Here is a 16135-nt window from a genome sequence, read left to right as displayed (position 1 = left end):
GTAATGACAATAGCACTGTACTGTCATGAACAAATGTACTGTATCTACCATATGTAATCTGATATTAAAAGAAAATATGAAAGTAAACTTTAGAAGCTGCTTAGTTAGAAATCTCGTTGGTTACGAGTCTTGTATGGACAAAGAATCAAAATGGTAGAAAAGGATATTTTCAAGAATGAAGGAAACATGTATTTCAGTATTTAACACAGTCTCCTATCCAGTCTACAACAAGCAGTGGCTAGAAACAAAAGGATTCTCTTTGACATACATTATACTTCTCCCTTTTTCAATGTGGGACTAAAGCACTTCCAAAGTTTTACAAAAAATATATTAAAATCAGTAATTAGTAATAATAGTCTTATTTCGTTGCCTTTAAAAGTGTAAAAATGTAAGGTAAAAGAACGAAATTAAATAAAAATGACCTTCAGTTGATGATCCCAGTTTGTTTGAAGTAGGGGAGTCTGGAGGAACACAGTGGATGGACAGCCAGATCCTTCAGCCTAAGTGAAGGTCCATCGCCCGAGATCTGTATGCTGGTAGAGGTAGTGATGGAGATGTGTCAATATAATGTGTGGCAGTCCAGTCACTATAATAAATTTGATTCTATCCGGAGCCAGTGCAGTCCTTGTCTAGCGTATCGCACCAGTTCAGTCATGGTGCTGTGTTGGGTCAGTGGTCCCATCACAGAGTTCAACTCTTGGAAAAACTCTGAAGAGAAAGGAAAAGAAGTTTAGCTGTACAACAACAGGCTGACCTTTTGTCATACATTGTATATTTATTTTTGCCAAAATGTATGGCACATCTGAAAGTTGAAAAAAACAAAATATTTATAATGTGTTCAGTTATAAATACATAAAAGTTACAAACAATAAAGGTAGACAATTGAGCTACAGTATCTTGCTCATCTTGTAGTTTGTAGCTAATTGTTCTGAACATCTCTTCCACTTATTATATGAATGAAGCTACGGTGTCAGCTTCAACATGAGTAGTATTTCCCATAAAATCCAACCAACTTTGCAATTGGTGTAGATTTAATTAAAGAAAGCTTAAATATACTGTATATCAGATGAGTGCTTTTGAAACTGACTTACTACTCTGCCAAAAGGCAGACCTTGATTCAGTGGCACTATGACATTAGCAATCTAAGTATAATAATTGGTCTGTTCTGACTTATTCAAACCAAATACAAAGAACATTGATTCTTAATTGGGCACATTATTACTCAAGACAGAGAGAAAGAAAGGTTGAAAAAGGTTGTGTTAACATCTAATAAGCAACCATACAGCTTTTAGCACTTCTACAACATCCCTCAGCAAAAATCTGGTCTTTTAATCAGGTCTCTTCACTTACTGGATAGGAAGTGTAAGGAAAACACACTTCAAATTCAATTTGCAATTAAAAATTTATCTTAGGGTTTCTTGTGATCAATACTTTCACTCATTACTGTGGAAAATATGTTAAGTGTCTGTTACTTAATCTCAGCCACTGTACAAAGACCATGCAATGAAATCTTTTAGTATGTCTTCAATACATCCTGATTTAATACAGGATAATTACCCCTCTAGTATTTTTTAGAAGCTGAGAGCATGTAGCTCAAATTTCTTGCAGTCATCAGTATCTTTTTCTCTATATATTAATTCTTTCTTTACCTGTTTATGTTTATTTTATTCTCATACAGCTTTAGGTCATTTGGCCTGCACAGAAAATTTTCTTTCATTAAAAATCACTGATTATGGTTAATAATTCCAACATTCAAATTAATTTATTTCTAAAAGGGCATTTTCAATGAACCTACACAAAATAAAATAACTCTAATAGTACTAGTAATACTAATAGTAACATTGTTGTTTGAAAAATACAGCATATGTATTGTTTTTAAGAACCTACTGTATATGCATTTAACATGTCTCTGTTACCCAGTCATGGGGTAACAGTGGCAGTTTGGGTTACCTTGGCTCTCCCTGGAGAGTTTCTCAGCCGTGTCCCAGTGCTCATAACTGCGCAAGATGTTGTTGGTGATATTGACATGACTGGCAGCCATGTGGTGGATGCGATGAGGAATGGCAATGCTGCCAGTGGAGGAGGATCCCACTGTGCCAGTGGTGCTGCTGACAGAGCCGACCGGAGAGGGACTCAGAGACATAGGTGATGGTGTACCTGTGCTCCTGGGAGAGGATAGTAGGAGTTAAAGAACTAAACAGGACAGAGCACACATCACCAGCCACAACCTCTTATGACACCATACAGTAGTTATTTACTGTCACAGAAGTAGTATTACATAATTCATCCACACTATTATTCATTGCACATTCACAAAAAAGCACAGGTAACACCTTGCAAACATGATGATTTGTTGTTCAACTGAAACATTTTCAGAGCAGTGTTAGTTTTTTGTTTTTTTTATCAAATTAAGTCATCAGCTAAGGGTCCACTTACACCGGGCTGACCTTGGGTGACTCAGATTTAGGTTGGCATTTCTTTTGCCAGCTTAATCATACTTTTCATTTAAGTCGGCCTTAGGACTTAAGGTGACTGAAATTCAACAAACTGCTTTTTGGGAATGCAAACATTTGCCATACTACATAAAATGATAATGACAGGAAGAAAACTAATATAAACAAGATGGATATTTCTTTCCTTGCAACATTGTTAGTACTGTAGTAGCTGGACACTGCTGGAGATAAAGTAGCTAAGATGGTGTGATGTTTTGTGCTTTTTGTCTAAATATGTTTTTATATCCTTTTCCTTCTCCTTAATTTTATGAGTAAAACATGGTAGTGTACATTGTGTATTTCTGGAAGATGTGTATGTACTCTGTATTGTTCGGAAATTGCTTTTGTGAAGTATACAATATGAAATAATGCACCTATTCCTACTCAGATGTTGTTAAATTCACATTGAACTTGTAATTTTTTTTAAGTTTTCAAATTTAAAAGTGTCTTTATGTTTTTGAAATCAACAGGTTTGGGAGCAGTTTGTTACTTGTGATCTCGTAAATATTTTTTGCAAAGGTGGTCAAGAGACATTCTGCATTCACAGCTATTAGGTGGTGTAAATTTAGGTTGGATCACTGTACATGCATGCTACAGAATAGGTGGGCCTGAGGCTACCCAAGACAGACCTCAAACCCAGGGGTAAAACTGTTCTTAGATATAAAGTACTGTATTATAGGTCCCATACTTGGGAGGTCACAGTGCAATTGATAAGTAGACAGTTGTCAAAATTGCTGCTTAAGCTTAAAGTACAAAAAGAAGGAAATCCATATTATTCATGGATTTAACCTTTTGGCTTCTCAACCCGGGCTCAAGATCATTGCTTTGTACTTATATACAGTGTATTTATACTGTATTTCATTCTTCAAGCTTTGCTATGAATCACTAATGTTGAACTGAACTGTTTGAGCATCCAATAGAAGTTTTTTTTTCTTTGATTTTCTGTCAACTGGTTCCAGCCATCAATCAATGAAAATATTCATCAGTCTTTTAAAGCAAAACCCAAACAATCTGGCTCCAGGTCTTGTAATTCAGTAATAAATTGAAACATGTTCACCTTGTGAAGTGAAATTATGTTCCCTGTCAGCACCCCAGCTTGTACCTGGACAGCTGGGGAGTTTGCTCTAAGAAACAATTCCCTAGAAGGATGAAAAATGAAAATAACTTCTGATTCATGATTGCCAGTATAAAAACAAACCTCAAATAGGAAGCTGAACTCTAATTTCTATGCTGATTACATTTCCAGCAGGTAGTGGAGGTGCTATAAAGGGATTAAGAAGCACAATTTATCGCTAATATAATCACCACAAAATAAGTTCATTCTAATGGAGCATGTGATTCTAATTAATTTTGACAGCTACACTCAATACAAAACAGCAGGGCTGGTCAAACTATTGCCTAAGAGCCAGCCCAACCCCTCATCAAACAGTAATTTCTTTCTATAACGTGTTATATATCTTCTTAGAAATTCTACTGTCTGGTCTCCTGTTATGCAATGTTTCCAAACACTTTTGTTTTTTAGACATTGAACATTAAATAAACCTCAAGTAAAGGCAAAGAAATATATATTTTTGTCTATTTTTTGTATATAAACCTTAGTGGCTGTGTGCTTTTATGTTTTTCCTTTATGCATTAGAAATCCATTCAAATGTTTTTGGCACATAGGTGCCAACTATTTTAAGCTACATTATTGTACTGTATTTGCAGCTATAAAATGTTATTTGTAAATATACAGAAATGCTGTAGCCCATGGAAAGATGTTTCCAAATTATATTTTTGATTTTTCTTATCTTGAATATTAACTGTACAAATTATTGTAAATTGTGTCCTGACTTGTACTGACTCATGCATTGTATTGTATTTTTACCCAATCAGCACCAAATGTTACACATATATGCTGTGTTACGTTGGTGGTTTCAGAAGGTGTATGATGTCCAGCATTCCCACATTTACAATTATCACACAAGCTGCATCACGTTTGGTACACAGACACAGGTTGGTTTGTTAACTTCTTTTGCATTCCTGTGACAATATCATTTACTTCAGTCAGTCTTACAAAATACAGTACCTTAAAGGATGCATTCACACATAGGAATATAATATTAAAGTAGTTCAGGTGGGTAGCTGCGTCAGCATGCGTAGGCTGCAAAGGAACAAGTAATAGGTTTATTCCATGCTGAAAAAAAGAAGAAAGAGAACACAACGTTTCGGCCGTGGAGCCTTCTTCAGGTGTCACACCTGAAGAAGGCTCCACGGCCGAAACGTTGTGTTCTCTTTCTTCTTTTTTTCAGCATGGAATAAACCTATTACTTGTTCCATATAATATTAAATACCTGTACTTGCCAGCATCCCCAAATGATTTAATTAAATCATGACTTTTAAAGCTGGAGAGCAATTTTGACAAATGTGTTTGAAATTTTGGAGGTGAAACACATTTCCCCTTCTTGAAAGAACCAAACGTTGTTATAAAAAAGCCCAAGAAAACTTTAATACAGAAAATCCATGTATGTGTACAGATTCATATTATGTTATCACTTATTAGGTGCATGTTTATAAAACATTTAAAAATGCTGTCCAAAATACAATTTTTGAAAAAAGTTTCAATCAACACTTGGACATCTTGAAAATTAGGGAAACATATTAATTGTATGTTAATAGATGTATGCGAACCCACTCTGTTTTATATAATTACCCACATTAAGTTTGGGAATTACAGACTGACAGGAAAGTGTGGTATCACTACAACCTACTGTAACACGTAATGTGATGAATATAGGGAAAGGCATACTTACTTTCCATTGGCACCCCATGGTGAAGGTGCCTGGGAACTTTTCACTGAGTTCTGAAATAATAAAATATACTGGTCAAAACTAAGACTGGAACAGAATTTTGTTTTTTCTAAGCTAGTATAATAACACTTTCCATTTAGCAAAAACTCCTGAACTTCAGCAAGACATATAACAATCATAATGACAATAAAAGAGAACATATTTAAATTGTATCTTGACATAATGCAAAAATAAGAGTGCAATTCACTTGAATACTGAAGAAGAAAAGGTGCCGAAGCTAAATTGCTTTAAATTACAAAAAAAATAGTAAATGTGCTTTCTTTAGAGTAATGAATCTGTTTATGGGATTAAATGGAAAAGTCAACATTTAAAAAAGTATAATCTCTCTGTTTCAACTTATATTATTCTGAATTGTACTGGTGATGTGAAAGAAAGAAATATTTACCTTAAAATATTCCATAAGGGAACGGGAATACTTCATTGCATGATCCTTCTTCAGTTTGAACATTCTCAGGTACAGAAGTGACAAACATCTGTAACTGCAATTAACAACAAACCACATGCATTAACCAAAAATCTGTTTTGCCATTGCTGGTGCTATTATTCAACACAGTTGTGTTATTTGAAATAAGATTTAATATATTACATTTTTGTATCCTGGTTCACTTGCATTCCGCTATTATTTCAGTAATAACAATGACATCATAGAACAGAGCACCAAATGGCATACAGCAGTGCACTGCAGGGGTTCCCAATCCTGCTACTGGAGGCCCACACACCTGCTGGTCTTCATTCCAGCTGAGCTTAATTATCGAACTGAAGAGTTAATTAAACTAACAAGTTTCTTGATTGGAATATTTTCAACTTGTTTTTCTGCTAAAAAGTTTGGGATTTGACTTATGAAATGCCATAGTTAATGGTCAACGTGTTTAAGAGCTGAAAAAAATTCAAATTAATCCTGTCATTAAATAAATTAATGGTTCAATTGTGTAACGGAGCTCGGTTGGAACAAAAACTAGCTGTTTCATGTATGGACCTCCTGGACGAGGACTGGTGCCCTCCAGTATATTGTATATTTTACAATTATTATACTGTAATTAGTGGGATGTGCTGGACACTCCATTGATCAAATGACTTGTTGAGACGTGTTACATATCCATTGATACTGGAAGAGATTATATCACACTCTATGTCATACAGTATATAGTACATTGTACTTCACAATAAACACTGCTCTGTGAAAACGTAGTGAACTACACAGATTGTTTGTAAACTTAATATTGTAAACTTAAACCATCTGATGTGTTTAGACTTTGTGAATGTTAGGCAGACTGCATCATTTCCAGTAAACAGTACTGATAATTTTTTTCTCTTAGAAGTAACTGCCTAGTGGAAAATTGCACATATTAAAGTCTATAGACTTTATTTTTAGTTAAATTTACAATTACATACTACACTTAAAGTATCTTTCCTGGATACCTGTAGGGATCCTCTGAATATGTTAAAGGAAACCATGTCACCAACATGTCTACCACTATGTAAAAAATCAGTACATACAGTGTATATGTTCAGGGTCTGTTCAACTTTTAAATATTTTATTCTTAATACTAGCATTATTTCTAATAATTATGGATTTTAGTCCGATTTTATGTGTAAATATTACTGAGATTGTTTTTGAAAATATAAGCCTAAAATATTGAAAATCCCTGATGTAATGAATTTGTAAGTACTTAAAAAACAAACTCTAACAATTCAGTGGGCAAATAAGAACTTTACACAAATGCAATATTATATATTATAATTTATCTAATGTTTAGATAAAAAACAAGTTCAACTTCCATAATTTTATAGTATACTTATTTGCAAAGCACAATATTAATTTTCAACATTTAATATAATGTTTTTTAAATCATATGAACACATCCTTACAACCAAAATCTAAATATTAATAAGCAATTACAAAAATAACAACTGAGATATGACAGGCATCACAATTTTCTTTTAACTATTGAATATATGTACTGTATTTAGACAGCTGCTGACAGAAACCATTAGTTATTCTCTAGTAGCTTAATAACATTTAAAATGATACTTTTAAGCTGATTAAGTAATGTACTGTAGCTGTTTTAAATCTTCTTACATTATATGTGGTTGTATAATGTGATGGTTGAGTTCAGATTTGAATAATGTTTTAGTAAAGAAAAGAATAACACCTAATATTTTTAAATACTGCAAATTACATACCGTTACAGGTACCACATACCTGCAAGTATTTATGTAACTGTACAAAACAATGACTTAACTGAGGCCTCAAGGTCTGTGCAAAGATAAATGACATGCAATTTCAAATAAGTGCATGCGTAAACATGGCAAAAATTCAGAAAGAAAAAACCATAGTACAACAAGAATCTGTGTAAATAATCTTATTCATTTTGCTTTATAGATGCACATACACGTAGGTTACTAAGTAAAAAAGGCAGTTCACATAAATTACTATAAATGTTTATTGCCTGAAATAACAGAGAACATTCTGCTTGCAAACAGAAGATAGATTCAGGCTTACCACAAAACAGCAAGTTTCTTTTCAGCCACTGTAGCAGATTGGCCAGTGAAGTTCTTTAATCTCATTGCATACCTATAATTTTTAAAAATGAGATTCAGGTTTTTCAAGTTTATTTTACACACTGTATCTCTAAAGCCATATTATACATGCTGACTAAAAATGTTCTCTACTTTCTTATTTATATTGCAAAATTTCATACAGTATATACAGTAGCCATGTTTTTTTTGTCATCATGTTGAATGTTTTATAGAGCTCCATTTGAAAGACAAAGTTAAAAAGCAAGATAATAACTTTCATGATCAAGAACTTATGCTCTATATTTATCTGTTTTTCTAGTGATATCCAAGTAAAATATCACAATTATAGTGATTGGAATTTCCTCATTGTGTTAAAAGCCATGATAAAACTAATTAAGACACTTTTCTATTTAAATTTGACATTCAACAAATAATTGTACACTGAATTGATTAATTGTACAGAATAAACACTGTATTCCAATGTACTTACAAATTATTTGTTTTATAAGAATCATTTTTAAGTGCAAATGCAAAACATGAGTTTGTGCAATTCTAAGCCCTTTTGCAATTCAAAATTAAAAAATCACAATATTTCAATCATCATATTATGAATCTCTAGTGGCACTCGTGCAGAAAAGGTCTAAATAATTTAATTTTTCACTATATTACTAAACTGAGGACTACTAATTGCTTGACTTTTTAGGTGTAGTTGTTCAGCACTGGTCATTTTATCTAAATCAGTGGTTCTCAAACTGGTACACAGAGTGCCCCCAGGTGGTACACCAGATGACCCTGGAAATTTGTTTTGTGCACTGAAAAATGGGGAATTAAAAATTGAATAATTAAAAGTTATTTAAAATGTTTGATCTGTAATTTACTTAATCGGTTTCAGAAAGCTTGAGACGGGTTTTCATATTTTAATAAAATTAGTTTATGTGTCAAATACATAGCCTACATACTTAGTGGACACAAGGGCTACTATGTATAAACCATTGTATAGGAATGCGTGCTATGAACCTAAGTGACCAATTGTATTAAAAGAAGTGATCTTTAGCAAATAGAGAGGTAGGAGGATGTGCGTGATTTTGGAACACTGCCAATCTTGTAAGCAAAGGGAAGCATGACAGATAACAAAAAATATTTAAGGACTGTTCTAGGTTAATTACTTTGAGAAAAATACACCCAGCATCTATGTGTGTTTTGCTCCCATGCATATGAAATAAAAACTTTTTAACTCCTGAGATGGACTCCTTACTGTCTTTTAAGGGGAAACGGGTACAAATTTCTCCAACAGCGCCACATTCGCAAACAGAACAATTGATCGAAATGAATACCTCACAAAAATCAAGTATTATGTCATAGCTGATGGAGCCGTGGTAGCTCAGACGGCAAGGGCATCTAGCTCCTGACTGGAAAGTCCCAGGTTCAATCCCAGGTCGGGGCAAGCGATGTAGCTTGCTCTTATTCCTTCCAGACGGCTCCAAGGTCCACTTAGCCTGCTTTCCAAATGAGTACTGGGGGTTAATCCTTCTGGGGGTAATAAGTCAGCCGGAGCGTGATGCTGACCACATCACCTCCATCTCCAGTGTCAGATGGTCAAGTAAATGATGGCCCTTGCCCCCCATTCCCCATGGGCCTTGATGGCCTGAAAAGGGACCTACCTACGTCATGGCTGAAAGGAATAGACGCCAAGAGTACTGAAGCCAACTCCAATAGCTCACGCACACTGTTGAGAACATGGAGGACACTAGATCTGCTGCTGAACCTGACACAGAAAGCACTGCTAGTGTTAGCAAGCTTTGGAAATGGCTAATCCAAATTATCTAAGTGCTCAGTGCTATTTTTATTATATGTGTGTGTGAGTGTGTGTGCACGCGCGCTCATGTTGGTCATTGAGGTTTTCTGTGGTTCCTATGAGAAGATGACTTGGAGGTGGTACTTGGATGCTTTGGTTTGATCGGGGGTAGTACTTGGTCCAAAAAGTTTGAGAACCACTGATCTAAATGATTCATTTTTATTTTAATCATAGAAAGTTGTAAAAAAAAATTAGGAGACTTAAGGCTGAGATTGCAGTAAGAAGACTAACCTGATGAGTTCCACAGTTTCTGAGTACATTGTGTATGGAGATTTTGCCTCTAACGGATCTCTTTCCATAGCGTTCCCACATTCTATGAATGATAGAGCACCATCTGCATAATTAACAGCTTTGCCAAACTTCTCCATCTAAAAAAAAAGAAGACATAAATGAAGTCCAAATATGTAGTAATCTAAATACATACCAATATACTGGGAAAACACCTCAGTCTTATTCAGCTGCGTCAATAGCTTTATCAGCACATCAATAATTTTATTTACATTTTAAAAAGTGAACATTTGCTGACTGTTTATATGGTACTCGACCTTGAGAAATTTAACTAATGTAATTCTAAGTAATGATGATCACCTGCTTGTTAGCTTGATTTAAGGATTGAATGCCCATTTGTGAGAGAAATTTTCCAGAGCATGAGATGGTCCGCTCCAGCAATCATCAGTCTTTCAGAGAAAACAGGAATCCGGCTCTATATAGGATGGGCCATGTTGTGGAAAGTCACCTCTCCAGCCCTGGCTCACTATATCCATCTGTCCAATCATGTTCAGACTGCTGTAACTACAGCTCATACGGTAATAATGTGTGTGTGAAAATGATCTGCATGCTCAGAGCACTTTCAGAGGTAGTAGATAGTTGAGAGATCCCTGTCTTCTGTGGAGCAGAGAACATTTGAGGTGATGGCAGAGAGAGTGGGGTACTGTTATTTATCAATGAATGTCATTGTAACCTTGGCAGACCTTATCAAAGACTGTATGTGTGAAGATATCATGGTGCGATTTATTCTGACTCTTTGTACAAGCCAACTGTTGGGATAGTATAAATTAACAAGATGAAGGAGATTCCTCCCCACACAAAAACAGCTTCTGTGCATCTTGAAGTTAGCCACACTGCTTAGTGATACATTGACAACTTTCAACAAGTTTAATTTTCAGGCAGGACAATCCAAGACCAGGCAAAGCTAGGAATACAATGGCATGACTTCAGAGAAGATAATAATATCGAGCTCTAGCCACAGCCAGCTCTGGCCATGAGGAGACAACTTAAACTGGCCAACCTTTGCGAGCAGGCTGGGTTGCACTGGAAGGATGATTTAACAAAACAGAGGCTGATCTCCTCCATGTGTACCATAAGTAATGCCAGGACTGTTAATTAATTGTCAGACAGGTCATACCTGGTTTGAATTTCTGTTTTAAATTTGGCAGCAATTCAAATTTCTTAATGATCTGTATTTTTATTGCATATCCTTTGTGCATTAATATATTAATATGATGATCAATCAATTAATCAATTAGAAATTAGAAGAAATATCAAGCAATATTTATCAGTAACTTTTGGATATGCTGTATATTTTCCATTATATTAAACTGTTCTATTACATTAATGTATTATCACAGAATGTATTCCTGAAACATATCTCCAAAGCAGTGATACAGAAAATACAGCCTTTTAAATATGATTCTAAATAAGATTTACAGGACAAATCCACAGTACGTATCAATTAACACTACTATCCAGCAAAAACTATGATTTGTATCCTTCTGTTCTGTTTATGTATTCTGACAATCAATTTCCTGTAATTTGTACTCATCATTGGTTTTATGAGTACATATTTCTAATAAAATACATGTAACTTTCAATACAACATATAGGCTGGAAAAATAATCTCTAGAATCCAATTATTACAGCCATATGAGTTTGTATAAATCAAGACTGGCTTTCTGCATTAAAATGTAAGTGACCATTCAATTCAGTCAGAGGTGCCGTAGTAACAAAGCAACAGAAGTCTAATGTAAGTCCATTTTAGGGCTTCTCAAAGAAAATGAGAGTTACTTATAATTTGTATCTCCCAGTTGATATGCACAATTAACCTCTTATTCCTCAGCGCATTAACTTATCTAGGTATTAATTATCAACTCAAAATCCCCATAGTAAAGGTAAGAAAATGCTTCATCTGATTTAATATTGTGGATGTTGTAATCAAGGGGAATATGAGAGACAGATACATCATGATTCATCCTTATTCCTCTAAAAAAACAACAGAAAGAAAAAAAACAAATTAATTTTATGATGAAGCATACCAGTGCATCCGCTTTGTGCTTTAATTTCTTAGCTTCTTGCATATAGTGGTCTGCATTTTGAAGTCTGTGGGAAAAAGGGGAGTAACATGGACTGTAACAAAGGCTGACAGAAAAAAATAGCATTTTTAATGAAATCTAAAACAATAAGAGAAGAAAAGCTAACTAAAAGAGAAAATGTGATTCCTATTTGAGTATCTGCCATCTTCACATCGTGATAAAACCTGTAAGGTCAAGTATCTGATTAAAACATTTCTGCAAGAGCAGTTTCAATTTTTTAAAGTACCAAAGAAGTCAATTTCTTTTCACTTGTAGTTTTTAAATGTTATTTTTCAGGATGTGCTTGTAATGGGATTGTGGAGTAATTTCTCAGTTAATTAGATTATGTCACCAGAAATCAACTTCAATCAACTTATTCAATACTGTGTTATTAGCCAGTTTACACAAAGCCACCCAGATGCAACTCTTACGTATCGTCAAACGTCAGCTTGGGCCTTCTTGGCTCCAGGTGGTCTAGTGATGTTGATGATAGGTTAGACCAAAGGTCAGGGCCGGATTGTCCGTTGCCAACCAACCCGCTTGGAGGCTTGCTGTGGGCATCTTCTTCCTGCACACAAAAATAATAATTAAGGTCATAATTCATGTTCAATTGGTAATAATACCTTCAATGAACACAATTTGTACTATATAGTATTTCTGACATTGTCTTTTTTTTGTAAAATTCACACATGGATTCCATTTTCTTGTCTTTAATGCTGTTTTGAGTTTCTTCCAAAGAGTAATTAGTTCTGGAAAAACACAGGAAATGGCAGCAAAAGCCTGAAGCAAAAGATTCTGAGGTTACTGTCCAGCCATCCAGCTTTTGCAAACTAAATCACACTGAATTAAACTGAATTGGGCTTCTTTACCATTCAAACAGACAAAAGCCAAATGTCTAATAAACAGTCAGTTTTATGTTTATAAATCCGGATCAACAAAAACAAATGAAGCAGAAAATATCAGAACTCCATATAAAAGTGTTATATAAAGTAAAACTACCCTCTTATATATGTTATCTAAATTCATAAAGAAAGCTTTATGCAGTGAGTTAAATAGTAACAGGCCATAACACAAAAAATCCCTTTTCTTTATTTTTTAACATACAGAACTTAACATTTGCTCAAGAAGAAATCGTACTTCATAGTTTTTTCCTAAATATGCCATCTTAAAATGTTATGTTTTAGTTAAGGTACAGTACATAATCTTGACAATAACATTTTTGATAGTCAAATGTTGTGCACTAAGTTGCTTCTTCTGCCATAACTGATTTTCTTATTTATTGATTGCATAACTCATTTCTCACAAGGATGGTACATCTAATTATCTGCACATATATTTAAATTAGGAACAAAATAGTATTTTAAATATATAAAGTTAGCAGTATTGGCGACTTAAAACCAAACCATGTCAGATCTCACAAGCCTAGACTTAATCCCATTCAATACTTCAAAAGGTGTCATCCAAAAAAACCTTTGGCTGCTGATAAAAATTAGTACACCAGCAGGTGGCACTGTTTCCTTTGGACCAGAATTTCCTAACCATTCTCAGTGTTTAACAAGGGTGTGAGGTGCTGTTATTTTTTAACAAATATTAAAAGTAGGCCTTATTCACTGTGGACATAATGTCCACATTCAAATCCGAAAAAGCTATAAAAACTGATTTAATAGAGAAATTACTGTTCATGTTGTATTCCTGTTAGTATATTGCTATAACTTATTAATTTGCAATGAAGAAATATGTTGTCACTCACACTGACAGTTTTGGAATGTGTGACCATTTTGTTCTCTCCTTTGCGGTGCCTGTTAGAGGTGGCAGAGGTGGAATGAGTGGGCAAAGTACTGGTTGAACTGGTGCTACCCTCCTGGATGAACGATCTGCTTTCAGTGTTTCTCCTCAGGTGTAGCGGCTCGTCTGACAGAGGAGACAGGGGGGGAGGAAGAAGTTTTTCTTCCCGCTTCCTGGGTTGTTTCTTCAAGGAGCTTCAGGTCACCAGAAAGAAGCGGAGGTAGTGGGAGAGGAGTAAAGTGATTAATGAATAAAATGACAATAGATTACCAGAAAGATTCCCTCTTTCAAAGGAGAGAATTTACTCCAAGCCACAGAAATTGCTTACCACACATGTAACATGTAGAATCTTAATGCTCTTCAGCTTACATTTACATTTGAGTGTATCATGACCAAAAGAAAAAGAGTAAACAAAACAATGAATTAAATATCATTCCAGAAGTCAATTAGTGTACAGAGTAGCTACTTCTATTATTGTGTAAGATATCCATAATTATTCTAGCAACCAAGTGACAGCAACATCAACATTACCGACCTATTACCATTACTAAAATGACCAACAGAGTAATTACAAATAATATAGTTTAAGTAAAATTAAAAACTCCCACCTAATTCTGAAATCTCCATATTTTACAATTCATCATTCAGAGCATGTTTTTTGAGAAAGAATTTCAATTCTGAATTACAAATACTTCACAAATTGTTTATATAAAAATAAACACCTACAACTAGTTACTGCTAGATATATACTACTTGTTATATTCTACTTGAAACAAAGTTTAAAACAATTAAATACTATTGAATTATTTTCATTCAGCAAAATTCCCTTACAATACATTCTCTAGTTATTTATGTAAGTAATTATATCTAATCACTCTTACTGCTTGCAAGAAAAAAACATTTGATCCCATAGGAGGTAAAAAATAGATAAATGCATTTAAATAAATCAAATTCAGGTTTCTGGTACTAAAAATGTAAGGTTTTGTAGTTTGCACTAAATGTGACTTTTCAAACTTTAAATTGCCATTTACCCGGATTAAAGTTGAAAACTCATTCACAGCTGAAGTGGAAGACTGCTAAATATTTGACATGCTTTAGGTGGCACCAGGAAAGGATTTCAGAAGAGAAACAGAAACTTGGTGCTTCTCTCTGCAGTAGTGCTTACTCATCTTAAACATGGCACAGCACCGAAACAAAACAATGATAAGTGGCAGAATTCTTGCAGCATAGACTGTCTTAAAAATGATATTATTCTCTTTGAAACATGTGGTTCTATAATCCTTAAGCTTAGATAGTTGAACATCCAATCCTTTAAAAATGTATTTTCAATTCTGTTTAAATGATATTGCTTCTTCTGGAAATACAGACATATTGATCAAACTAATTGAATAAGACCTTAACACAATGGGTACTATTTGTAACTATATTTACAGTATAGCTATAAACCCTGCTGTAAATATTCCACTAAAACATGTTAAGGAAAAGAGGGTTTCAATGTGATTCACTAGCTGTGTTTTTCATACTGTAGGCCTATCATTTACTGTATGTACAGTACTTCATGATAAAACCAACACACACAAGTGGAGAATCTGTATTTTTGTGGGATAGAAGCCCTATGGCTATTGTTAAGAAAATATGATTATTTATACCCCTTTTTGTCATTTGCAATGATTTTGTGGATTCTTTTTGATCCAGAACTCAAAACTCAAAACAGAACTCAAAATTTGCTTACAAAGCTTGGGATAGCCTGAAGCCCAGTAATCTTACAAAACCTGAAGCTGAGACTAAAATTAAAATCTGATTTTCAACACACAGCATAAACTCATAATCATTGGTTTTGTTTAGTCCACCAGAAAATAGTTCCATCTCTAATGACTTTGGAACTGCTTAAAGGAATTGAAGATGTTGTGCCTGCATGGCAGCGATATTCTTCCCAATTTGTTAACAATTCCTATGCATGTTGGTATTTCCACCTCATGTATAGCCTTCAAAATTCTTCATAGTGAATTTAATGATTTTACAGAATGCCAAACTTCATAAAGCCCTTTGTCAAGTGTTAAAAATTACTGTATGAAATATTTAGTTCCCTTTAAATGTGCATATGATGCATAATATACTATCTTATATTGAATCCAGAAGTTCTGATGATCATTTTTAATTTACGTTTATGTCATGATTATTGAATTAGAAGCTGTTTACATGGCAACAATGTTCTGTTGCACAGCAATATACAACAGTCCCTTACTAAAGCAATACATACACTAAATACCAAAGCTTCCATTTTAC

At 34.2% G+C, this 16135-nt stretch overlaps 1 protein-coding gene across 1 annotated transcript in view; it reads right to left on the bottom strand.

Annotated features, from left to right (window-relative positions):
- Nucleotides 1-556: 556 nt before the first annotated feature.
- The window catches only part of aff2 (ALF transcription elongation factor 2), a 172848-nt gene continuing 157269 nt past the window's right edge, over nucleotides 557-16135 (bottom strand). Inside the window, exons 16-24 of the mRNA XM_088926059.1 lie at nucleotides 13815-14043; nucleotides 12496-12632; nucleotides 12029-12092; nucleotides 9948-10084; nucleotides 7845-7916; nucleotides 5727-5820; nucleotides 5285-5334; nucleotides 1951-2165; nucleotides 557-708 (exon numbers count right to left, since the gene is read on the bottom strand). Coding sequence (XP_088782185.1) covers nucleotides 587-708; nucleotides 1951-2165; nucleotides 5285-5334; nucleotides 5727-5820; nucleotides 7845-7916; nucleotides 9948-10084; nucleotides 12029-12092; nucleotides 12496-12632; nucleotides 13815-14043 — 1120 coding nt within the window. The 3' untranslated portion in view covers nucleotides 557-586. The remainder of the gene's footprint in view (nucleotides 709-1950; nucleotides 2166-5284; nucleotides 5335-5726; nucleotides 5821-7844; nucleotides 7917-9947; nucleotides 10085-12028; nucleotides 12093-12495; nucleotides 12633-13814; nucleotides 14044-16135) is intronic.

The sequence above is a fragment of the Atractosteus spatula genome, chromosome 9 (genome assembly GCF_055471065.1).
Source record: "Atractosteus spatula isolate fAtrSpa1 chromosome 9, fAtrSpa1.hap1, whole genome shotgun sequence".
Classification (NCBI taxonomy): Eukaryota; Metazoa; Chordata; class Actinopteri; order Semionotiformes; family Lepisosteidae; genus Atractosteus; species Atractosteus spatula.
The sequence above is the reverse complement of the archived record's forward strand: the minus strand, read 5'-3'. Positions and strand labels throughout refer to the sequence as shown.